This window comes from Apus apus, chromosome 4 (genome assembly GCF_020740795.1).
Source record: "Apus apus isolate bApuApu2 chromosome 4, bApuApu2.pri.cur, whole genome shotgun sequence".
In the NCBI taxonomy this organism is placed as follows: Eukaryota; Metazoa; Chordata; class Aves; order Apodiformes; family Apodidae; genus Apus; species Apus apus.
The window spans coordinates 90,896,628-90,922,975 of record NC_067285.1 but is presented as its reverse complement, the minus strand read 5'-3'; the positions used below and the strand labels follow the sequence as shown (position 1 = coordinate 90,922,975).

Below are 26,348 nucleotides of genomic sequence, written 5' to 3'. Positions count from 1 at the left end.
TAACCTTCTGTAGCATTGTTGCTCAAGTGAAACCTTCCAATTCTGGACATCTAGAGAAAGGTTCCTAAATTTGTAGTTAGACATTTCATTTTTGAAGACACTGAAAGTACTGAGAGCCTACTGAAGTAATCAGCCAGTACAGGCCATTTTTGCTTAGCTGTCAAAACAGCAAGATAGGATACAATTTTTAATTCCCCATATTTTGAGGAATCTGAGTCATCACTTTTATGCCATTTCCTCCTCATTTTCCATAGTTTTGTCCCATTTTCTCACTCACCTCACAGAATCACAGAATGGAAGGGGTTGGAAAGGACCTCTGGAGATCATCTAGTCTGACCCCCAACAGTTTTCTCAGCTCTTGCCCTAGCAACCCCTGAAATAACAGAGTTTAACCAATTTGTGTTTTGTGACGTGATGACAAAGTTCCCACAACGTTCAGCACCCAGTTCCATACTGAGCTTCACCAAAGCTGTGTCCTGAACCCACCCACAGCCCTCCTGGCCAGCTAACCACTGAATTTTTCAGCTAGAATATACTACTGTTGTACAGTGACACCATGAGGGAAGGGAACCCTGATCTTTCAGGCAATTAAGGTCCCATAGAAGTTTTAAGAGTGGGGGCCTGCACTAAGTGGCGGAAGAGCAATGAAGATTACGATGGGTTCAGGGAAATGACCTAAGGGAAACTCTTTTATAAAACTGATGTACAATTACCTTTTCTATCTTCCTTGTTAGTGAGCTGTTCAGAAATCAAAGGACATGCACCAGCAGTCAAGAAGGGGAGAGAAAACCCAACCTGAGAAATGATTAATGTACAGTCCTGCAGGTCAGAAGTGAAAAGAAAAACCCTTTTGTAGCTTCAGTAGGCTAGTATCTTCCAACATGTTTAAAATCCCAGAAAAAAACGTTCCATGGGCATCTGCTTGCTAAGAAGCAAACACAGCACTAACAATTATTCACTGTGTACCTACAGCACTATAAATCCTCCATGTGACAGTGACCTTACTGATCTTGAAATCAAACTATTTCAGCAAGTATGAGGACTTTTCTTATTAACAGATAATATTAAATGAATTGTTATGGCTCCAGTTTCAATATCAGTACAGCAGGAGAGGAAGACTAAAAAGTACAGTGGCTTTTACTGTCAAAAATCATACAACATTACCTAAGAAACAGAGTCTGCCAAAAGGATGAACAGACACAGTACACTGATTTTCCTCGAATACCCATATATATATGTATCAAACATATGCTCAGAGTCTACACGTCTATATATACACATACATACACACATACCCCACCATCTTCTCTTGTGAGAACCTGTTTTTGTTCATGATTTTACTGTGGCACTCCAGCCTTCCTTAAGGTCAAATGTATTTTACTGAGTGATTAACTGAGAACAAGGGATGTTACCTTTCAAAACACAAAATGCCCACAAAACCTGTCAACAAAATGATGAAGCTTCTGCTTATCACAGAAAAGTTTTTTAAAAAGTAACTCCAGAGGTCAAGATATTAGTGTAATGTATGGAGAGAGTGATTACAGCCTCCAGGAGGAGGCTTCTGCCTGAGGTGAGTTAGCAGACATCCTCAGATTAAACTTTCATCAGTGGATCTCTGTATTTCATCAATCTTTCATTACAGCATAGCTTAGAAAAAATCATCTGGTCAGGTGTCATTAGAAAACCTCTTCATCTTTCAAAGAAAAATCTACCCAAATAAATTGCTACAAGCAAAATACAGTCAAAAAGGAGGGCCTGCAGATCATTATAAGGTTCAAATAGCTCAAAAAACAGAGGAAAATAGACATTCCTACAATATTTTAAAATTCAAACCCTGCCTTTCACAATAAATACAACGTATTTTAATATATACGGTCTCAGACCAGGAGATGTAGCTAATTAACAACATTCATGTGCAACAGCTTCTGGAAGAACTTCATCCTAGGAACTGGAATTTCATCAGCTTCCTGGAAATTTTATCCACCAAAACAGCCATGTGCACACCTCACTTTTCTCAGGTGATGGCAAACTCAATTGGCAAAAGCTGCTTTTTGCAGTCAGTGAATGGCTCTGGTGTTTCTCACCTCAGCACCAATAGATAATTTTCCCATGATGAGCCCAAGGACTGCACACTAACGTGTACATGAAAAGAGATACAGTGCAATTGTCAGCTCAGTAACATTGGTTTTCTCAGCCTGGGTTTTCCTGTCACCAAGTACTTTTTTCTTGTGTGTTGCTGCTTCTTCAGCACATTCTACATAGTTTATGCTACCCTTTAAAGCCTGCTTTTTAAAATATTCCCTTTCAACATCAATGTTTCTATGACCAGTCCTGTCTTTAGAAGAAGCAGGTACCCAGCATGGAGAAATGTGACCCATTATTTTATAAACAACATAATGGAATGATTTTATTTTCCAAAGAAATTTAAATATTAGAAAAAAGAACTGTGAATGCTTCAAAAAATTAATAAAGAGCAAAGCTGGCTTCTTCTTCTCTGTAAAGCTGCATTACATTTAGGTGCTCCTTAAGATGCTCTGTTTATTTCCTGACCAAAGCAAGCCCCTACAAAATCTGACTTAGAGGGAAATGTGCAATACAGTAATTTTCTGAGGCTAACCAAGCACTCTAATTGTTCATTCATATGAAGTTAAAGCCTTTTACTTCCCACCATTTCAAATGGGATTTGTCCCTTTCAAATCTCTCAAAAATCTGCACCAATGGAAGTGAAAACCAGCAAAAAAACCCCAAACCAACCATCAGCAATTTATAGAAGAAAAATACTTGGAATGATGGAATTGGGTTACAGAAACACTTATCACCTTTCCTTTTGGGAATTTAGCCAGAGATAATCAGAAACTTTGAAGGCGATTGATTAAAGAAGTTCCCAAAAATTTTTCAATGGGAAAGATTTTTCAGGTCCAAAATGACATTTCTCATCAAAAGTTAGAGATAAAAAACCACAACCCTACTATTGCAAATCTCTCACTACCCAAACACAGACACAAAAAGCTGCAACTTGTTAGCTTGATTCTTTCCTTACTACCCATGTGTCAGGATGGGCACTGTCTGGAGAACCCAGAAATACTCAATGTGAACTGCAACTTTTTTGACACATCAAAATGCTCAATGGGACAGGCAGGCAGCTCTCTGCCTGCTCTAAATAAGTCACCTTTACAACCGTGTTCCCACAGTAATGTTATGTGACAAAGGAGGATGCTACCAAAAGAAGACCAGTCAGGAATGAAAGCTAAGGAAAAGCAGCCTCCAGGGCAGCAAGGCCTTTAGCACCCACTCCGGTTGCCCCCTACAGCGAGGAAGGACTTCAGCTCACCCACAGTCAGGTTTCAGGAACAAATCCCACTTTTCTGCAACATTTTTTTGCATCAAGATCTTTAAGTAACAGTAATGGCTTGAAACCATTACTCTTCCCTCAATACAACTTTTTTCTCCATCAAATCAAGTACCTCAAGAAAGGGTAAACATGTGCATACAGTCAGAGTGTAAGTAGAACATTTAACTTGGACCAGTAGGAAGACTTGCTCTCACACTGCCAGGAGAAATATAATACAAGACATATCTGAAAATGTTTTTTATATAAAAAAGTAGCACATACATCTGAAACAAAACAATGTGCATTCCCAGTTTTACGCATCTGGCTGAATTCAACAGAAAGGTTTGGTCAATACAGGTTTAGCAAAACAGATAAACTATGTAAACATTGTTTACATAGTAAAGAAACAGATAAACTTCAGATAAACAATGAAAAGCAGAGATTTTTAACAGTAACACCAACAAGAAAGATTTTACCCATTTTCTCAGAGCCCCTAGGACATGATTTCTCCATCAAATGAATAGGTTTGATACCTAACTTGCTCCCGGTGTATGTGCACTCTGCATCAACAGACAGAAACAGCACCAAGTCAAGATGGGACAGGAGAGCGAGGACTCACCGGCCGTTGTCACGACCCACTCCCCAGACTCTGATGCTCACAATGGGCTGCGAATGAAGAACTGTGCGGTCCATGGGGTCAATCAGGTTCAGCATGTCGTTTTCCAGTATAAGGTACATGTCTTTGCCCTGCAACTCCAGAGAAGGTACAGTTACACAGAACGTCCCTCTCTCAAACTGACTTCAAGGTGTTATGCCTATGGTGCTTAGACTTGCAGCCTCCTAATTTACTCAAAACTTTACAAGAGCAATTGAAAACAAGTTCATTTATTTCTGGTGTGAAACAGATCTAAGATAGTATCTTGCTAATACTATATTTTTAAATTATTCCAATCATAAAAAGCTTTGATGTCTTTTAAATGCAGCTGTTTGACTCATTCAACCCTAGGCTACTGAGTCATTTAACAAATTATCTGTTTATTCTTTCTCAAGTAAATTCTTCCAAATATATGAGAAGTCAAGAACTGTCTTAATAGTAAAAGCTTTTATCAAAACCTGTACTTTTAAGGCAGAGTTCCTTCCTTCAAACAATGTGCTTTGCTTCCATAAACTTTAACCCATGGGCCACAGGAACAGACAGCAATTTGTACAAGCCAAGGATTTATAGGATTTTCTTTGAAGAGAGATTAACTGAAGGGGAAAACCTAGAATTAAGACATGAATGTGAACCCAGCTGGTGACTGCAGAATCCTGGAGCCAGGATTCCTCCCTAATTCTTCTAGCATGTAAGAACAAGGAGAATCCTTTTTCACCTTAGAGGACACAAATTTAGAGGTAATTTTGCTTTTGATGCTAATTTACAGATGCTAATCTGCCTCCTATGGCTAGCATTTGCAAAAAGTCTTTGCCTTTGCTATCACATTTAATAGGTCTCTTCTCAGAGGCCATACGTCTAACCCTGCAGACTGCAAGATCCTACAGAAATTATGCTAGACCTATTGCCAAGAAGTAAGACAAACTCCTGCTTATACGAAGAAGGAGGTGGGAGCTATGAGCTAAATTTAATTTGCTTCCTCTCTATTGTGCCAGAATCTAGAAATGAACAGAAAGAATGGAAAGGGTCTGACTTCCTACTGACAAGTGTTTCAAAAATGACCCTTTTCTTCACCTCAGTGACACAGAAATCCTCTTCCCGTTTGGTTACAGTGGCTCAGTTCTTTATGATGAGTAATTCTGTGTCTGTGTAAGACACATATTCATGTCACCCTGGAAGGGCCTTCTTCTAAGGTTCCCAAGCTAGACAGCAAAGGGCAGGCACTGCTGACCACCTTTCCCACTCCCAGATCTCCTAACAGGGATGCAAAAGGGTGCTGTGACACAGAGCTGGCAGTGCAAGCACTAAGAAGGATGTGGGAGAGCAAGGGAAGACAGGCTGGTATATGCAATGCCAACAGAAGAATATTTTGTCCAATGGAGAAAGTACAGCTGTGGCCAAGATGCAAGGCTGGACATACAGGCTACTCCTAGAGAAGCAGAAACAGATGTAGCTGCAAAAACCAGGCACAGAAATGGGGTGAATCAGCAGCATTGAACTGTCATGCAGAAAAAGAAACATGGGAAATAAAACGCAGAAGCCAGAATGGTACCAGGTAGACCAGGATTATGAAGGAGAACAAACAGAAAATAGTCATCACAAAGAAAAAGGGTGAGAAATTTGCTTGGAGGTCAGAAGCAGTAAAACAGATTGCGTGAAGAATGTTACTAAGTGTCACAAAGATTGCTTTTTGGATCCATTTTCTACTGATATATTTATTCCAGAAGGAAATTATTACAAGAAGGTAAAAATCTGTTCATCATGCAAACCAGACTGAGATTACAGTAATAAAACTGAATCCAAATTAGCTGAAAAAGGTTGGAGAATTGGCTGATAAGCAACGTGAGTCACAGGAAATTATCCTTGCAATGCTCATGGGACAGCTTGGCCACAGCCAGAAGCAATGTATTTTGCTAAGTTTTGTTGCCTTATTATACAAAAGCTATTTTAGAGGCAAGAACACTGCATAAGGCAAGAAAAAAATTGTTTAGCCAGACTGGGATCTTGAACATAGGTCTTGCTGTCTCAGACTGCTGAAGAGCTGATGGTCCAAAATGAAGGTGGCTCTCACTGCAGGGAATGCGAATACAGGAAAGAAAGGCTTGATCCCAACAGGAACTATTATATACTGTGGTATATAGGACAGTAGGAACAACATATCTTTCTCATGTAACTGTTCTTATAATGTACAGGAATATAATGCATAGCAAAGTAGCAACACAAAGAGATGAGTCCTGTTTTTCTACTTAGATTTTACAGAGAATTTCTTTGGAGGGCAGCGGGAAGGCATGAAATTTTACACTAAAGCCAGGGACAAAGCTTGCAGAGTCAGGATTTTACCTGAGAGTACTTGGGTGTTTTGTTTTTTTAGATCATGAAAGCTTGGGGATGGTTCTTGTCCCAATTTTGCTTTCATTACATTCTAGCTAAAATAAATCCTTAGGCAATCTTAAAACTTCTATCTGCAGTCATCAGTTTTAGCTTCATAATAGATTTCTGCTGTGAGTACTCCATTTGATATGTCAGCGACAAGTACACTTTTCTCAGAATCCTCTCTAAAACATACCTCTTCCAATCACTCTTGAAGCATGACATTGCCAGCAGAAAAATGTGGTTGTAATGATTTCTTTTAAAATCAAGAAGATGATTTACTTCAGGGGCCACCTACTCAAGCAGTGTCTCTCCCATTTTGTCATGCTGATTTTTAATTTTTTTTTTTTTTTTGATGAATAGCATTCTTAATTAAAACTTCCACTCAAGAAGACAAAAAAATTTCAACAGTTTGGCTTGAAAACCTGCAAGCATTTCCAACAAACAGCAATGGGACTGACAGAGAGATATGGAAAAATGTGAACATTAACTCTTAAACCAGAATAAAGCACACAATTTAAAAGTAAACAATATACTTCATGTTGGTCAAAGTTCTGTCATCTGAAAAATGGATGAGATTACACACATGTAAAGCAAGTGGGTTTTTTTCTTCCTCCTGGAGTCAGCAGTAAGTCCAAGCCCATGACTGACACATAATTGCTTGTCAAGTTATATTAACTAAATAAAACTGTTCCCAGAAGAAAAAGGGAGACCAATGTAATCTTGTTCATTTATACATACAACATGTTTCTTACACAGAAAAACCCTTCTAAAATTACTAAATAGATAGGCCACTCTAAATGTGAGCTGTTAAACGTAATTTCAATTTTTAAACAGGCGGTTTCTCCCAAATGTTCCTCTGAATTGTCTCTGCATTGTTCTGGTCATAGCCAGGACACTGAACACAAGTCTTAGACTGTAACAATAACTTGGGAGACAGAAGGATATTTTTCCCAAATTTTTTCCTAAAATAAACATGATTTTATTTTAATTCCTCTTCTGTTTGGCAGTGCCATTTCTCTTAGATCACATAAGTGAAGGTTACAATATTCACTTTTGCATTCAGATCTTGTATAGTAAATCCACATTACTGTTGTCCTCCTGAAAAACATGTCAGGACAGAGGTAAAAAATAAAATTTGGCTGAAGTTTAAGTTGATCCATGAACAACCAAATTACAAAGATGTTTTTCTATGGATTTGTCTCCTATGTCCTCTGTATGCCTCACCACCACAACCCTACCCTTTGCCTTTCTTCATGTTTCACTTACTGATCCACACCTTCCATTCCTTCATCTGTCCCCAGCACACCACTTTTCCAATACCACTTGCTTCCTTCATGTTTTCCCCGGAGCTTCCACAGTGTTATCCTGTCTTTACTGCCAATTCAGAAAAAAGCACATAGCTTCCATAGTTCAGTCATGAAGGTGTACTGACCCATCAGCAAAACAGCTTCCATAGTTCAGTTATGAAGGTGTACTGACGCATCAACAAATCAAGAAAGAGGAGAGCTGGGCTCTCTGCTATTTTCAGTGTGTGGGAATTTGGCATGCTTCAAAACTGGATGACACTGGTGAACAGATTCACAGGTTATTGGAGAGGAACCAACAGACAGATTGATGACACAGAATTCATTTTCTTCTGAAAAACTGATAAAATAATAATATTAAAATAAGCCATCTGTCCATCAGTCTCAATCTTCACATACATTTCTGAAGCACGGGTCACACCAGTCTGGGTTTCACCCAGAGAAACTAGTGAAAATGCTGTTCCAAACCACCACTCTCAAACCTCTGGTCAAGAGAAATACTTCCACTGACTTCAACAGTTTGGCTTGTGTGTCCTTAACACTGATATTGCAATGGTATGTATTAGCACAGATGTAAACACCAAGGTGAGATCTTTGTGGTATCTGATGTGCTAAGGAGTTTGGAACAAAAATGCTAACATTCTACTTGAACTCTCTTTTTTTGGCAGTTCCAGCTAGGATAGGGAAATCCCAAACCAGAGCATGGATGTATTTGCTTACAGAGTTGTTCTTTCAAGGTGTTTTATGACAGAAGAGGTATGTTGCAAGATGAGGAAAAGTTCACCCTGTTCTTACCTCTCCCCAAATGCCAACAGTGTCTCTGATGTCATTTTTACAGTAAGAGAGTTGTCTGATGCAATTGTTCACAGCAACACTGCTTTTTCCAGGAGCCAGATCATCTTCTGCCATTTCTACCCAGCCCAGAGATCGCACAGCAAAGCACTAAAAAAGAACCAGAAAATATCTTAATATGTATCAGAGCACACTGCTGTATCCAGCTATGGAAATCCTGTCATGACGCAGAAACTAGCCAGTTAAGATTAAAGATCCCTGGCTTGGATGGGAATAAAATCACGGTCTTGTAAATGAACGTATGCTCAAAGACAACTAAATTAAAATATAAGTTGAGAATGGCAAGATGAAAACATTTGAAAGAACAAAGAAGAATATGTGACTTGCCAGGAAGGTCACCAATGAAGTAACAGTAATGCTTTACAATAAAATACTTCTGTTAATATAAAGGAGGAAATGAAGGAGCAGTAAATAGCAGGACACACACAAACACAGAGAAATATAGGAAAAAACACAACTATAGATACAGTAGAATTGAAATTTTAACTAGTATCCAGAGGTCTATTTGAAAATTTAAAAAAAAGTATTGGATGATCTCTGTTGAGATTCATACTCACTGCCTGGATTTTAACTAGAAAATTACTTTTTTTTTTTGTGAATTACAGCATTACAGTAATTTTAACTAAGGTAGCAAACCATAATGGATTCAAAGCACTAATAAAAGATAGGCAATCACAAAAGGAAAGCAGGGTTTTTTCTAGAAGAAATTAAAAATTACCTTTAAAATAAAACAATCTAACAATATAGATTTTTAGCAGAAGGATATTTAGCCAACCAGAGCACTCACTTGGCAGAACAAGCCAAGGCAACATTGCTTTGCCCATATGGTGCTTTTCACAACAAAACAAAATGGGAGAAATTGGATGGCACCACCCCTACCCTGTGTTTATTAGGGTAGAGAATAAAAAGCTTTAATTCTGAAAAAAAACCCTGCACTTTTGTTGTCAGGCTTTACAGTGGGTGAAAAAGGACCTCACACTGAGTCAGTGGATGTTTGGCTATGAGACCAAGATTTCTTTCAGAGAACATTGTGGGTATCTCACTCTCAGATGACAACACATCACCAGTGAAGGATGAAAAACAGATTTACTCTTGTACATCCTTAATTATAATGCTAAACATCAAAGATGGTCCCTAAAGGTTCAGCAACAGTAGTTCCTGAATGACCCCATACCAAATTCCTACCGTCTTCCTATGTATTTAGTATGGCAACAGACACTGCCACCAAATGCTGCCAAATCAAATCCCACCTCTGAGCTCCCGTTTCCCTCTTTGCTGACTCTTTGCTCAAGCTGGTAATTAGATAATGCACCAGCACTAACACGAAGTTGTGCTCATTTCTTATATTCAAATCCTCTTCGCTAACCATGATGCTGTCTACAGAGGTGCAGGATTCAGCAGGCATAAGTTCTAAAAGTAGAGTAAGACCACTTAATAACTAAATATCTATCATTGTAGAACATCTCTGTTCTTCCACCCCGAGCCTCCCCTTGCCAAGACGGATCAAGCATTGACATAAATTAGTACTCAGTCCTTGGTACCCTGCTTGTTTCGGTGTCATTTTCTTCTGAAATGTTACGCTGTCCTGACACACTAAACTGAATTACAACTGTTTCAGTCAATCCAGCTCTCTGCTAGTTACTCAGTGCAATTTTGATCCTGCAAAGATCAACACTCATTGTCCAGCACTGCTGCCTCATGCGACAGAGCTTGGTTTGCTGTCAGCAGCATCCTGTGGGGCCCAGGAAGGCAGGCAATGACCCTGGGAGCTGCTGGAAGAATGCTGGCACGGGTGACCACTGGGAGCCCCACTGCATCCAACAGGACCCTGCCCACATGGGCACGCAGCCCAGCAGCAGCAACATTTAAGTGCACAATGGAGTTACCAAGTAATTGTTCTTCTTGAGATGCAGTAGATAAATCAGCTTCAGAGTTCAAAAGCAGATACTGAATATTCAATTACCACTTTCTAAAAACTGCTGTGAAGTCAGTGAGTAGTTAAAACTCATGCACCATCACTGGTGTGCCATTTGGGAACCACTGTCCTCAAAAACAGACTCCCAAAACACCAAGCTATTTTAAATATTTTAAATATGCATAATACGTCAACTTAGGCAAAATGCAAGAGCAATAAAATTAATCAGTGGGTACAAAAAAAAATAATTAAAAAAATCACTGAGTTTCTCCCTCCTTCCCTTTGAAACTTCTCTCTTCCTTCAGCCTTCTTTCACCTTGCATAACGTACTCACTCATCCAGCCTTCTTCACCATGCAAAAAACCATCCTCTACCTGCCTCTTCTACCTCTGGTACCTACTTCAACAAGTCACTAATGATGCATCTCACCTAAGGCATCGGACAGCAAACTCACTCTGCAAATTGTGTTACATCCTGTTGTGAGTGTGAGTAAAATATCAAAGCCTCTTATGCCTCCTGATTTTTTTGTGGATTTTTTTTTCTTCTTTTTGCTTTGCAAACAAGGAATGTAATACGCAAAATCTCTTATGCTGTTGTTTCCAGACCCAGCTCTGCTGGAAATCCACAAAAGCTCCGGCTTTTGGATTTTAAAGGGAGATGAAGAAGGTGAAAGAGGAAACAAGGGGTCACTACTCAGAGATGCTCTTCACTTCAGGGCTACATGAAATACTAAAATATCAATTTTTTAGCCATTATTAAGGTCATCTAATCTTGAGATTGCAGAATTTTTTTTGGCACATCAGATACTCATGAATTTTGCTAAAAGTGCTGTGATGCCCACTGGGGTATTAAATATTTATCATTGCAAGCTTTTAAAATATAGATTGTTACTGTGCCAGAAGAAAGGCTTTTTACAAGTACTTCATTATTACATTGAGCAACTGAGTACTAGCAGAGAAAATGTTTTCTAAATTGGCTTAGGAGAGGTGAAAAACTAAATATATTTTTATATATAAGCATTATTCTTCATATCTCAACAACAGCTGCAATTTGTTAGCTGCTTTTCAAACAGAGATAAATACAGTCCTTGCACTGAACAGAGTATATCTTAAGAAGGCAATGAAAGAACTGATGAGAGATAACCAGTTCAAGTTGACAGCAGGCACACCTCTTATGAATAAAGATGGAGGAGTGGTTTTTTGTTTTATTTTTTCCTGGTAATTTTAACTGTTTTAATTCTCCCATGGTGGTATCCACTGTATTCCTCTCCCTTCCCAGCCCACTGCCATAACAGTAGAGCAAGCTGAATGAGACATTCTTGTTCCTCCCATGTATTCCCCACTATGTGAAGGGCTTGGCTTCCTTCCCAGCTTCCATTCCCTCCTGGTGCCTCTAAGCCAGGTAGACAAGAAAAACCCAGTTGGCTTCTGGCATCTAGCAAATTTTTGTGTGTTTTACAAGAAGCCCTTACCATAAGTCAAATAAAATGTTTCAGAATAGCTTCATCAGAACAAATTGATATCCCAAAGACTCGCTGCAAATAGCAATAATAAATAATCCAGACGCCAACTTTTGGTTTACAGTAGTCTACCCCATTTCTCTTCTCTCTTGGAGAGTAAACAAGTCTTGTATCACATTATACATTACTGGCATTAACTTACAAAATCAAATCTTACCCTTTTTTTGTGCCTGGTCAGACCCTCTGCTATACCTTAAAGCAAAAACTCCAAAAAATATCAATTAGAAAAATGTATCTGAATAAAGAAAGTGAAAAATTATTTTCCTATCTGCTTGAATCTACTGCCCTCAGACTCTTGCAAAGCGCTGGTAAAGAAAATTTGGTTTGAAGAAAATTAAAGAAAGCTGATAAATACAGAAGGACAAAAGACAGATTTAGGAATTGTACACTGTATTTGGATCACTGCTGTTTAATATGGGGAAGGATACAAGATACTACCATGAACACAGTGTGACTGAGATAGGTGAACGAAATTAAACCACAGTACATCAACAATCTTATACTTTCATCTCAACTGGAAACTTCACATTACCTGACAGGTTACACAAGACATACAAAGAAAATACATATGGGAGAAAAGGCTACCTTATCACATGCTGCTCCATGAAAAGACAAGTGAACAAAAATGAAAACACATGTTATCATTCATCGGTTTTACCATTCTGAGGAACTTACTTTTGCATGGCTGCAAACTCAATTAATGTTTCAGGGTTAATGATAGTAGCCAAAAAAACAAACTCATAAATGCTGTTAACCAAACTCTGTAAAAGGCTGAAACCTCCCTCACGGTGCAGTTCTGATCTAAATAATTGCCTAAAACTGGGGGAACTTTAGGTTTGATGGAAAGAATGAACCATGATCTACACTTCTGCTCTTTAGCACTGCAAAACCTTCACCATGGTACAATTCTGACCTGCAGCAGCTTTTCCAAGATGAACTCTGGAAGGAGCTTTGAAAGTAATGCAGAGCCATGACAAATCTTTTTATTTGGAACTTTATGTACTAATCATAGAATCATTAAGGTTGGAAGGAACCTTAATGATTATCAGGTTCCAACCCCCTGCCATGAGAAGGAAACCCTACCACTAGACCAGGTTGCACAAAACCTTGTTGAACCTGGTCTTAAAAACCTCCAGGGATGGGGCATCAACAACCTCCCTGGGCAACCCATTCCAGTTTCTCACCACCCTTACAGTGAAGAACTTCTTCCTAATATCTAACCTAAATCTCCCCTCTCTCAGTTTAAAACCATTACCCCTTGTCTTATCACTATCTTCTCTGATGAAAAGTCCCTCCCCAGCTTTCCTGTAGGCCCCTTTCAAGTACTGGAAGGCTGCTGTAAGGTCTCCTTGGAGCCTTCTCCAGGCTGAACAGCCCCAAGTCGCTCAGCCTGTCTTCATAGCAGAGGTGCTCCAGGCCTTTGATCATCTTGGTGGCCCTTCTCTGGACCCTCTCCAACAGGTCTATATCTTTCTTGTGCTGAGGGCACCAGAGCTGTATGCAGTATTCCAGGTGGGGCCTGACCAGAGCAGAGTAGAGGGGCAGAATCCCCTCCCTGGCCCTGCTGGCCACACTTTTGATGCAGCCCAGGATGCAGTTGGCTCTCTGGGCTCCAGCGCACACTGGCAGCTCATGTCGAGCTTCTCATCAACTACCACTCCCAATTCATTTTTCTCAGGACTGCTCTCCAGACATTCTTACCCCAGCCTGTATTTGTGCCTGGGGTTGCACTGACCCAGGTGCAGGACCTTGCATTTGGCTTTGTTGAACTTCATGAGGTTGGCATTGGCCCACCTCTCCAGCCTGTCAAGGTCCTTCTGGATGGCCTCCCTTCCCTCTTGGATGTTAACCTCATCACAGAGCTTGATATCATCAGCAAACTTGCTGAGGATACACTCAATCCCACCATCCATGTCTCCCAACAAAGATCTCTGCATGCAACCAATGCTACACACTAGCTGTTGCCTCATGTAGTAGCTAAGCACATAGCTGTAAAAAAAAAATTAAAATCAAGAAAACCAAAGATACACAATCCCTTACTAAACAGAGGACAAGAGATTAATTACACAAGACTGATGGCAGACTAGCATTGGAAACTGGGCAGATCATAAGGGCACAGGTAGAAAGATGTCATTGCAGGGAAAAACAGGAGTAGCACATCAGTGTGAGAGCAACAAACAAATGAACATTACAAATACAAGGACTGATTGTTTTTCAGATCACACAGCTGTTGGTATGCACTATGAACATCCTCATTAGAGTATGTTTGCCCTGATGACTGAAATATATGCTACTAATTTCTTCTCTGCTTCTGATCTTAAAGGATTTGGATCTCCCTTTGTTTCCCTTTATGTTTTTTTTTTTTCGGTTTTTTTTTCTTTTTAAAGGTTATATGTGTCTGTAGACATACATAAATCATTACAGTATTTAATAAGGCCTTTTATCACAGACCACTGAGCAGGCTTGTGCATGAAACACAGCATGTAGGTCACAGAGTTAACTGTTTCTTATGCAGTCAACATAATCTTGGAAATTCCACTTACATTTAATGTAACAGTGCAAACATAAAACAAACTATCATATTATTTTATGCTTTGGAAGATCAAGTATCTTAAAATAAAACCACCCTATTCTGAGAAACATATATATTCCAGTATATCTGCCTGCTATACATAAGGAAAGCTTGCATTAATTCCAGATGAAAGTACTGAAGATGATCAAAGCTAAACTGAGTAACAAAAGAATAGAGATCTTGTGCAACTAATGAACAAGCAAACACCTTCATTTAACTGATGTGAATAGACTGCAATTCATCCATTTTCTCAGAGAAATACTGAGAGTTGTCACATCAAAATTCTTAATTAAAAAAATAATAAAATTACAGAATCAAAACCATACTAATAAGATTCTTCAACATTTCCAGATTTCTGCTGCAGTTCATATTGTATTATTTGAATTGCTGAAAATGTGCATGCCATACAAAAATATGCACACAGATATTCAGGTCACAACAGAATTCACAAATCCACTAATAATTGCTGTTTCAAGCAGATGATTGTAAATTAAACTTCTGTGGAATAAAATATGAGGGCTTTACAAACACTGTAAAATAACCTTAATAACTATTTACTTTTCTCGAGCAGGTCAATATTGAACTTTCTGCTTTCACTGTCCCTTACTCATTCTCCAGGACACTACTGCCTCATTTTTTCCAGACTCTCAGACGCCAATGCAGGGACGACAAAAGTCACCCTCTTGTTTGGAGTTTAATACTTCTGTCTCAGTGTTGGCTCACAGCCAGAGGTCAAACCTTCTCTATTAAGGCAAGAAAATGTTGCAGGACCATTGTGCTGGTTCAAGATTTTTTAAATCCAAATTTCTTATTCATTACCGTATTTCTGATTCAAGTAAAAAGCCTATTCGGTTCAGCAAAAAATTGAATGGACATTATTATTCTCTACTAATACCCTTTTGCTATATGCAGTTCTGAAGAAGAAATGGAAATCACCTTATTCTTTTCTGCAGTATTCTCAGTAAAGAATAGGCTTTGCTTTTAGATGCTTTGCAGATACCTGGACTTCACATCCTAAAGGGATGGGTTTATGGATTTTGCTTTGAGCTACTAAGGGTGTTCTGGATTTCTTTGCAATACAGCAAAATAAAACACACGCTTCCTCAGTGAAGAAAAGGCAGTCATTTTTTCCACCAGAAACTAAAAAAGGATGGTTGTTGCAATGATGCTCAAATTACGGTCAATCCTGCAGAATAACCAAGCTGTTAGGATGACTCTGGCAGGTTTCATTATTCTGCAACACTCAAAAATAACCCCATCAAGCAAACACATACTTGGTCAGTAAAGACAAGCCTTGCAGGAGTTTACAGGGCATGAAATAATGTGTGCATTCATTTATTTCACTCTTTACATCTACCTGAAAGGAGGCTGTAGTGACTTGGGGGTCAGTCTCTTTGCCCTAGTAACAAGTGATAGGGCAAGAGGAAATGGAATCAAGCTGTGCCAGGGGAGGTTCAGATTAAATATTAGGAAACATTTATTCACTGGAAGGGTTGTCAAGCATTGGAACAGGCTGCCCAGGGAGGTGGCTGAATCACCATCCCTGGAGGTATTTAAAAGACATGTTGATGTGGTACTTAGGAACTTAGTTTAAGTACTGGACTTGGTAGCATTAGGTTAATGGTCAGTAGAGTTAGGTTATGGTTGGACTCAACGATCTGACAGGTCTTTTCCAACCAGAATGATCCTTTGATTCTGTGATTCTTAAGAACTAATGCTCTGCACCTTGTTATCTTTAACCTTAAATGTTGCATTTTTCTGCAGGGCTCTTCTGCAGGCTGATTGATACAAGCAGTTTTAATGCAGCCAGCAACACTTTATTCAGTACAGTTGTGCATAATTCCAAAGGTAATACATGCATGACATCCAACTATTAAAAAAAACGAACAAAAGCAAACCAAAACCTTCAGGTGAGCTCTCAACCTTACTGGAGAGACATCTTCCATCTTCACTAGAGTCAGGATTTCATGTCACTTTAGAAGCAACTTTATTATGAGAAATTTGTTTTCTGCAGAAATTAGCTCTACGACAGGATCCAAAGTCAATCAAGTTAAATCACTTTTGATTGGTTCCTGCTCTTTGAAAGACACTTCAATGAATATGAACCCTGAGTCCAGACATCTTGAACCCTGGTGGGCCCCCCACATTTCAGGACCTGCTTTACTGTCACACTGTCTCCTTGCAGCACCATGGAGTGATCATCTTCAAGTATATGGAATAATGCATACCTGCGTAGGAGCAACGTGGCATCGCAATGTACTGCATCGCTTTTTAAAATCTCTAAATATTAACTCCTACTCCCTTTTCTCTTTGATGAAATGTAGAAAATTTTGACCTCTGTTTTTTTTAAACTGAAATTCAGAGCTAGAAATAAGACCAAAAAAAATACATATGATGGCTAGAGCTATCTAAACATTGCTCTGTCATTCAACACAATGTTCCATTTTAATTCATTTTTAAATGAACTTCTTCCATAAAGGCACCTTTCAGTGGGTTCACATGAAAAATTAACCCACCAAGGTTTTACCATGCTGTTTTCAAACTGTGTATATACAACACATATAAAACATACATAAACATATTTTATATACACATACACACATAAATATACACTGTGCTTTTTTCATTAAAAATCTAAGTAATGTAATGGCAGACTGTGACACTGCATACTACAGGAAGCTATTTCCCTAAGCCACGCTAAACTGGCAAACTGATGTAAATAATGGGAGAGAAATACAAAAATATAATCTCAGAAGTTCATTTTATAGCAGCAAGATGATGAACAGAAATTCAAGAGGCAGTTCATAATCAACAGGCCACTCTAAAACTGGAGCTGACAAAGGCTATATATTATTTTAGAGGTAAAATGGTCAGTCTCTAGTGAGGGGTATGAAGGGCTGCAAGCTTTGATTATCTCTGCAGTATATGAGCAAAGATGCTGGTGAGCTCATGGGGAGGCCTGCCAACAATATCAGCAGAGGTTTAGTGAAACTGGGTGCTCGATATGCTCCAAATCCATTGGTCTGCAGCAGCAAGAGAGCTTTTTGCCTGTGGGGCATGAGTATGACGGAAGACTGGTTCTTCCTTTGGTTTCTGTTCTGAGGGCTTCTTCATCAGTCACACACAAAGTACTGCTGGCCCAGAAAGCTTACTGTGCTGCACCCCAGAGCAGTGAATAAACTGTGAGGAAAACCACTTAAAAATAAGAAATATTATAAAATTAGGAAGTGCTGACCCTTCCCAAAACCCCAAAAATCTACAGAAGCAACAGTCAGGTTTTTCTTGTGTTTGCACAACAGTCAGGTTTGTTAACTGGTTGCATACAGTGAGATGCTGTATTCAGACCCAAAGGAAAACTACACCATACACATCTATGAGAAACTGTACTGAAGATGACACTGGCACTTTGACCTGGTGAAGCAACAGAAAACTCTTCTTAAACAGCCACCACTGGAAGAAACAGTATCATGTTAAAAAATAATTTAAAAGAAATTTAAAATAATGTATTTCATGTTTTCTGAAACACGTCCAGTGCTTCCTGGTAGAGTAGCTACAAATTTTAACAGCACTGGTTTGGTGCCCAATGGCTGCAACTTCAGAGGCAGGGCATGCTGGCTCCAGCACTGCCTCACCCAGCTGGCAGCCAGGGAAGTTACCTCCCCATCGGGAGGGCACCTAAACTGCCCATGCATCCTGGCTACCCACAGTACTCACAAGATAGTAACTGGTTTAAGGGGAAAACGTGACCCACACAGCTCCCCTCTGCACTGTTTATCCTCCTGTAATTGTTATTTATGTTTTTATTACCCCTGCAACAATTCCTGGTAAAAAGACTGGAAATCCTGCAGCCAAGTCACTGTCAGTACTGGAACTTTACAAGCCAAAAAGGTACTGTGTTTTGATGGGGCAGGGAGGGAGAGTATGGACATTTTAAAGCTACCCTACAAGACCCTGGAAAAACTCCATCTGAAGTAACATATCTGCCCACCCATGGTTAAAAATTAAAGACATAAAACACAGAGCTGCTACAATAGTCAGGGAAACAGGGATTCATAGTAAGATGGCAATCCTCCTAGCCTCATTATGAATAATTAAAACCACTTGGCTTGTTTACTTTAATAAAACTAAGCTGAAGAAGAGACAATTGCCTGCTATAACATGTACTAAAAGATCAACAAAGACTAAGCAGATAAAAAATGGCCTCAAAAAGTTTAGGTTAAAAGGTTTCTGACCATCAGCAGAAAGTAATTAGTTTGCCAGTAAGACTAGTCAAGACATAAAACCCCCTCAGAAGCAGTTTAAGAAGGAACTTGAAATTAATATATGGGATTATATTGTGGTTCCCTATAAGGGTAATGAAATGGGTTCAAGATTTCTTCTAAGGGTAATGGAATGGATTCAAGATTTCTTCTAGTCCTCTACCTGTAACAGCTCCTGTTTCCTAGGGAATTAAAACCAAGGACTGTTTTAGAAAGAAACAAATTTCTATCCCCAAAAGAAGCAGAAGTACCATTTTGGAAGAAAAACTGTTAGAGATGTCCAACTTTAAGATTTATATTTTTTTTAAAGAGTCTTGAAACTGAATAAACTCGTCAGATTTAATTAATTTGAGTCCATTAACTGAGTCCATTAATTGAAATTAATTGAACTGAGTTTTTTTGTAGTGTTTCACATGCTCACAAGAAGTTCATAATGCAGCACGAGGTAAAGTGTGAAACTGCTGGAAAACATTGAATAATCCCTTTTTGCAGCAATAAGTTTAGAAGCTACTCTGACTGAAAGAGAAATGTGGATTTCAGTGTGAAAAGATTATCCTTTCTTGGAATTACTGGACATACCAAAAGCTCCTGCTTTCTGGTTCTTCACTTGCATCACAAGTCAGACTCATCACAATCACCAACGAGACATGCTGTTTGCTAATCGTCCTATGTCTAGCCTAGTCAGGATGTTTGCTTCTGAAGAAGGCCAGAAACAAGGAAATGTAGGATGTCTCCAAAAGACACATACCCACCTCCATAGCAAGAAAGGCAGCAGAGATGTATAGTAAATCTAGGTTGGGGCAACACAGTATTTTGTAAAATAATCTTGATTTTGCTATCTCCTGCCTCTGCTCTTGGAAATTTCCTCCTCCTACTCCTTCCTTTTGAAATCCTGAGCATTTACTGGTTTCTAAATCAGAAAACAGACTTTTGGAGCAACTGTCTATTACTTTGAAAAGTATTTATAAATACGTTCTTCCCATTCTTGAATACTTATATATAACTGAAACTATTAAAAAATGCAAGGCTGGAAAGTGAAGCGCTACTGAACAGGCTAATGTGGACAGGGAATTTAAAAATCCATCCTTCACACAAAAAGACCAAATTAAGCCATAACAGAAAACCACATTTAAAAGAGAATAAAGGTGAGCCCAAATGTCAGGCCAAATGGACCAGTTCTGAAAGGACTTTGAAAAAAATTGGATCACATGAACTTTTCAATTTTCAACCCATTCCTAGGGACAAAGACAGGTATCCCAGGAGGTTCAGTTTCTTTGCACAAGCACAAGGAAAAAAATTAGCATCTTTCTATACAGGAAGGGCCGACAAGAAAAATAGGACAAGGGGTAATGGCTTTAAACTGGAAGGGAGTAGATTCAGGCTAGGCATTAGGAAGAAATTCTTTACTGTGAGGGTGATGAGACACTGAACAGGTTGCTCAGGGAAGCTGTAGATACCCCTTCCATGGAAGCATTCAAGGCCAGGCTGGATGGGGCTTCGAGCAACCTGGTCTAGTGGGAGGTATCCCTGCCCATAGCAGGGGGGTTGGAACTAGATGATCTTTAGTGTCCCTTCCAACCCTAACCATTCTGGGATTCTATGATACACTTCTACACATGGCCATCACATTTTACAACAACGTGAAAAGAGAGAGCCCAGAGCAACTTACGATCCAGGTCTGGTAAAAGCATCTTTTTATGTCCCTTGAAACTCAAATAGGAAGGCACAGGTTGCTCTATAAGTTAACCAGGAAGGTTATGATTTGTCTCCTGGGAAGTACCAATTCAAAACTTATTTCCAGTTGTGCATGTTTCACATGCAAAGTTACAATCTTGTCAAGCACAACGAGCCATGCCATCTCTTCAAGAAATTCTTACCAAAATAAATAACTGAAATCAAGAAGCTGGATGTAATAATTCTCCCCTTTCTCCCATTTCCCCTTCTCCTTTATAGCCTTGTGCAAACAAACCATACCAAGATGTCAAGGATATGCAGCTCTGAACTGTACCTTAAGCACATGATGCAGAGAGAAACATTTGTTGTTCACTGATAATTTCGAATGCTTAACCGTGTTGCTACATCAATCGCTTTTCTTACAAGAATTACATGAATTATGTGACACACTTTTCACAAAACTGACATTTTCACAGTGCTACAATTTTTGCAAAAGTTGACAGGCTCTGGGGAAGACAACTACCTGAGCTTTCCACAAGGTGGCATGGTTCCCTTTGCTGAAAGACAGCATTACTCGGTGCCACTGAGGAAATTAGATACACAAATGTACAGGCCAATGCCATGAATAGGTTTAAAGTCTCTAAAATATCACTTATGAGGTTTATTTTAACAAATTCTTCCAATAGTTTCATCAGTTAAAAAAACCCTTCCTTTTCCTATGCTGAAATGAAGAAGCAGTATTTGTGCTTGCTGCTACACAAAATCAAGCTTCAAACAAATGTAGTTCAGGCACACCATGTGGCAGAGGAGAGCCTAAGGGGTTAATAAAATCTGATTTTCCAAATTTCAGGTCATCAGTTTAAAATCCTATGAGACTTCTTTCAGTCTCACAATGTTTTGGAAAAACGGGCTAGCAAGGAATCAACCTACCACATCCCCTTACCACCCACATGAGAATTAAAGATCCAAGACAGAGCATTTTATCTGCTGTTTCCAGACCATGTCCCATCCCTGTGAGGCAGGGCCATGCAGCAGTTGCTCATCCTTCTCCTAGGGGAAGAGACAGATGCACTGAACAGCTCTGTCCACAGCCTCTCCCTGCTGCAAAGCAACATCAGAGCTTCACCCACAGGACCACATGTGCTGTCACTACTGCCCCTGCAGAACAACCCCATCAGACAGTGACTGACAGCAGCTAAGGAGCTTTGACTCCAGGGATTTTTTTTAAAAAAAAAAACAACCCAAACATGTATATTTTCTCCTCTATTTCATGTCTTGCTGCTCTCAGTCACTCGTGTGAATGTTTCAGTGCTCAGTTTTGATTACCAATTTAAGCATCATCAGCATGTTTTGCGTACGAGAAACAAAACTACTTTGATAGACAAAAGAGGACAAGCTTTGGCATTGACCCATATCAGAAACACTGGATGGATATCAGCTCCATAAATTTTCAAGTTGAAACAGTAAGCCGGAGAGAGAAGGGAGATGATGACACAAGTTGTTCACCCACACAAATACTGCCACGGTTCTCCATGCAGGAAGGGCTTCTAATTCTACCCAGCACAAATCACCTGGGAAAGAGTCAGACATAGCAAAATACTGTATCCCTAAAATGTTTTCCATATTGTAAGGCTTATCTTGAAAGGAACAGCTTTCTGTTTCTCAGGACTGGTCCCTAATGCTCATCACTCCTCCAACTCCATTTACTGTGCTCAGAATTCAGTGCCTATTTTAATGCGTGCAGCTGAAGCCCTTGCTTTCTAACTGCCAGCCTGCCAAGCAAAACACATTCATTCACATCCGATTTAAACATCACAAGCCAAATAATCTAGATGACAAAGAAGTTTAAGTACCCTGATCAGTCTGTTTTCTCTCCTAAAATTTATCACTAATGTTATTGTAATTATTAGCTCTGTTACATACTGTCTTCCTGCACGTCAGTAGCATCTGATCCTGTCAGTCACTGCAGGTGTATGGCACACTCAAAACACATTTAAATTACTTGGATTTCCAATTATAGAGATTCACATATATCCTTAAAAATGGATGCAAGCACAAGGCAAAAACATCAAGAAGACAAATGTGGAGATATGTATACAAGCATTCAAAATCTTCTGCCACTTCTCCTGAAAAACCTTAGATTACAACAGTAAAGACTGATTTAGTTAGGGTGCTTGTTTACATAATGGTCTCATTTTTCTCTATAATTTTATCCTGAAACTAGGTTGCATTCTCTGTTGTAAAAGACAAATTTCCTTCTTCTAAAAAGTAACTTCCTTGTTACTAGCTGGTAGTGCAAGCAGCCACATAAGCAAGGAGGAGTACTTCAAAAAGGGACAAACTCAAGAATAAAGATCAAATTCTGTCAACAAATTCCCCAGGAAGCTATCAAACCACGACAAACAACACAGCCCTCTCTCACTCAGGACAGAAAATTTACTTATCTGTGCAAGGGAACAGTTATGACAACTGGACAGTAGAATCTTGAGCTGTAACATTCAAATTTCCTGGCTTACATGGTTTTAAAAAAGTCATCCTTTCCTGACCAAACTGAATGAAGCATTAAATCTGCCAATTCCTTTGATGGATTTAGTTTTGCATGGTCAACCTATATTGTGCCAAGAGTACAGTTAATTTCAAAACCTAGATGATGTTCTGCACCTAGTAAGTTATATGTACACCTGCAAATTTTTGTTATCCCATTGTGGTTCTTGTTACAGACCTTGGCTTCTGGATCACTGTTGATGCTACAAGAATCATCATCATCAGATTGTGGACCATTTCTGTCACAGAGAAAAAAAATAGAAGACAAAAATCAATCTTAAGATCATATAAAAATGACAGTACAGCATAAAACGGAGCTGGTCATTCCATGGAGACTTCTGCAGTCATCATACCTGAGCTTCAAAGAGGCATAGCGTAATGTTGCTCCTTCAAACTCTTTCAGACTTGGGTCTGGGTTCACAGTGGCTGCGTGCAGATCCTACAGGTAAAGGCAGTTTCATTAGTATAGTATTAAGTACTATGGATATAATATTAAGTACACCATCATGTTATTTCTTATTTCAAAGGGAAATTAAATCCTCCCTGCAAAGAAGCGACAGTGTTTCTGGCTGAAGTTGAAAAGAGGCATGCATATATTCTTAAGCTGCATTTCATTCACTGCAGGCATCTTACTTGTTACATCATGGAAGTTGCCCTGCTAGTTTAGACTGAATACATTCCAAGTGGAAAGATCAGATCATGTTTGTGAGCTAGACATCCCTAGCAGTACCACCATTCACTTTGGCCTAGGTTATGAATGACATTCATGGAAAAATAAAAGGGGAAAAAAACAGCCACTGCCATGCAAAAAACAAGGGTAATAGTATCAAAGGTTCTAAAATCTGACAATATACTTGCCTTCCAAATGTCACTATTAATCTTTCCCCCATTGAGTACAGCAAAATCACTCCATGGCTGTTTCTAGACACATAATTATTCACACAGGAAGAAGCACATTGATAAAAAAAAAGAAAAAGAAAAAAAACACAAGACACTGTTGTTAGAATCGGTATTTACAGGATGAGTTAGGGAACAGATCACCTCAAACTTCAACTAATTACTCCACTATACCATGGCATTTGGAAGAATGGGGAGAGAGAGATGCCTCTAACAGTTACTTACCAAAACAAATGATTGAAACAAGAAAAGTTAATATAAAATAGGAACAGACAATGAAATTACTCTTCAATTATGATCAAAAAAGCAAGCAAAATGAATCCAAATATGAATGTTGGCCACAGTTGCTACAGCCTTTTATAAACAGCAATGAAGGGGTAACATTAGGATTTTCATTTCATTGGCACTCTTGTTAAAAGACCCTAACACTACTGGAACTTGAAATACTGAACGATATATACAAGATACACACAAGGTAAAAATAAAATATTTCTAGAAAAAAAGAACAAGAAAGGGACAGTGAAGGGAAGAAGGATTAGTAAGGAGTAAAGAGAGATTTGCTGAATAAATGGTTTTGTGAAGTCTAGAAGCTTTTTTAAAAAACAGAACAAAACAAAACAAAAAAACCCAAACAAACCAGCCACCCTCTCATTTTCCATTCAAGTTTCTCAGAATTTTCAGAGGTGTTGACTGGTATAATCAAACAAGTAGAAGTGCATTTAGTACTAGAGCAATCTGAGGTTCATCCTTCTCTGTTAGGCCTATGAGGAGCAGCTGGATATTGGAGTTGCCCCTCTCCTCTTCCCCATGAGGACAGAAATCCCACAGTCCTGAACAAGGTGTGACTGGAGATTTAGTTGCTGAGAGATTCAGAGCCATTTATTGGTAGCTTCATCAAAACAAACACTCCTATAATTAGTGGCCCTTTTTAAGAGGAGCTCTCCCAGTTTATCCAGTTTAGCCCCAAGATGAAATGGTACATACAATATGGCTCAATGCATTTATTTGCAGGGTGGACCTCTCATCTCAGAAATGTTTTCAGTACATCCCCACTGGAGGAATTATTTATGAGAAACGACTCCCAGGAGTAACTCTTCCCTAACATGCCTTTGAATTAATTGAATTGTTAGCTTTTCCTACTAAACCTTTCTCTTTAATTATCAGCTGCTACTGGTTATGTTACCTACAGAAGAATTTCTAGATGTGATACAGACCTGGCATGAGTCAGGCTATGAGAAGACACAACTACCATCACCAAATTCTGTCATGATCTCAGAGAAGCTTGTCATGGTTTGACAAACCAGGACAAAGCTCTTATTGAAAATTTAACTCTACCTCATTTTCTCTACATAGAAAATGGGAAAGAAGCAGCAAAATCTCTAAAATTTGTAAGGGAACATTACAGAAGATGAAGATTCACAAAGGAAGTAATTTGGTAACACATGGAATAAAAGAGTAATCTAAAACTAAGTAAATTTAATCAGCTGTGCAAAATCAAAATACATTTTGGTTGTATTTTGAGGGGGAGGAAGGGAAAGAATGTTCCAGGTTAGTAATATTTAGCATTTATTAGCATCTGCAAGATTTTTGCTCAATGCTTAACCCATAACTGCTTTAGATTGAAATTTACTCATCTTGTGAAAGAAAAATGGCATTGCAGCCTGTGCAGAAGTAAGACATTTTCACACTTTTTCCTTTTAAAAACACTTTTTGCCTTTTGTATGCATTGCAGCATCATTCCTCCATGCCCATTTCTTCTGATTCTCTGTTCAACAATAGTAAGCAACTGCTCTTTATGGTAAACATCCAGACTAAGCTACAGCACAAAATGGCTACCTTGATCTTTTATTTTGTTGACTGCCCTCAGCTGTGAGACACACTCTACCAAATGAAGCAAAGCTTCTGTACATCACATAAGTTAAGAGACAGGGACACAATATAATTAAAAAAAAAAAAAAAGGAAACAAGACAAAGGGGTAAAAAGCCATTAACTCAGGGCAGGGGCGGGGTGGGGGGGAAAGGTGTTTCTAAATGTTCTTTGACAAATCCTGAAGCTGAAAGAGCCCAAATAATCTCATCTCAAGACTAGGAGATGATGCTTCACAGACAAATGTGATAAAAGATGAAAGCATTTTTTATGGACTCATGGAAGCCTTTTGGGACAGATATGCCAGTCTTCAGTCTCCTAGATTACACTCTTTCATCTGCCTAAAACCTTCATAAAGCCCCACCTCTTCAGAAAAAAGCAATATAAATTCCAGCACATGGTAATGAACTAAACCAGCCTCCCAAACTAAATAATCTCAGAGCACAGGCTTCCAAATGGCAATGAGGGAAACTGAACCAGCAGTACACACAGAACCAGTTCACACATGGTCCAACTTGGAGCTGGAAGCTGTCCACCACAATTGCTTCTGCCAATTGTAGCACCAGGATACAGGCATTTGGGGAGCTCC

General features: G+C 39.0%; 1 protein-coding gene across 10 annotated transcripts in view; it reads right to left on the bottom strand.

Moving 5' to 3' along the window:
- APBB2 (amyloid beta precursor protein binding family B member 2) overlaps nt 1-26,348 on the bottom strand; it is a 160,408-nt gene that overhangs the window by 41,357 nt on the left and 92,703 nt on the right. For 6 of the 10 annotated variants that reach the window (XM_051616923.1, XM_051616926.1, XM_051616925.1 and 3 more), the window contains 5 exons: nt 23,854-23,916; nt 23,349-23,434; nt 23,174-23,234; nt 8,456-8,602; nt 3,951-4,078 (listed from right to left, as the gene is read on the bottom strand). In XM_051616923.1, the coding sequence (XP_051472883.1) occupies nt 3,951-4,078; nt 8,456-8,602; nt 23,174-23,234; nt 23,349-23,434; nt 23,854-23,916 (485 nt within the window). The remainder of the gene's footprint in view (nt 1-3,950; nt 4,079-8,455; nt 8,603-23,173; nt 23,235-23,348; nt 23,435-23,853; nt 23,917-26,348) is intronic. The other 4 variants (XM_051616930.1, XM_051616931.1, XM_051616932.1 and 1 more) reach the window with 1 other exon arrangement.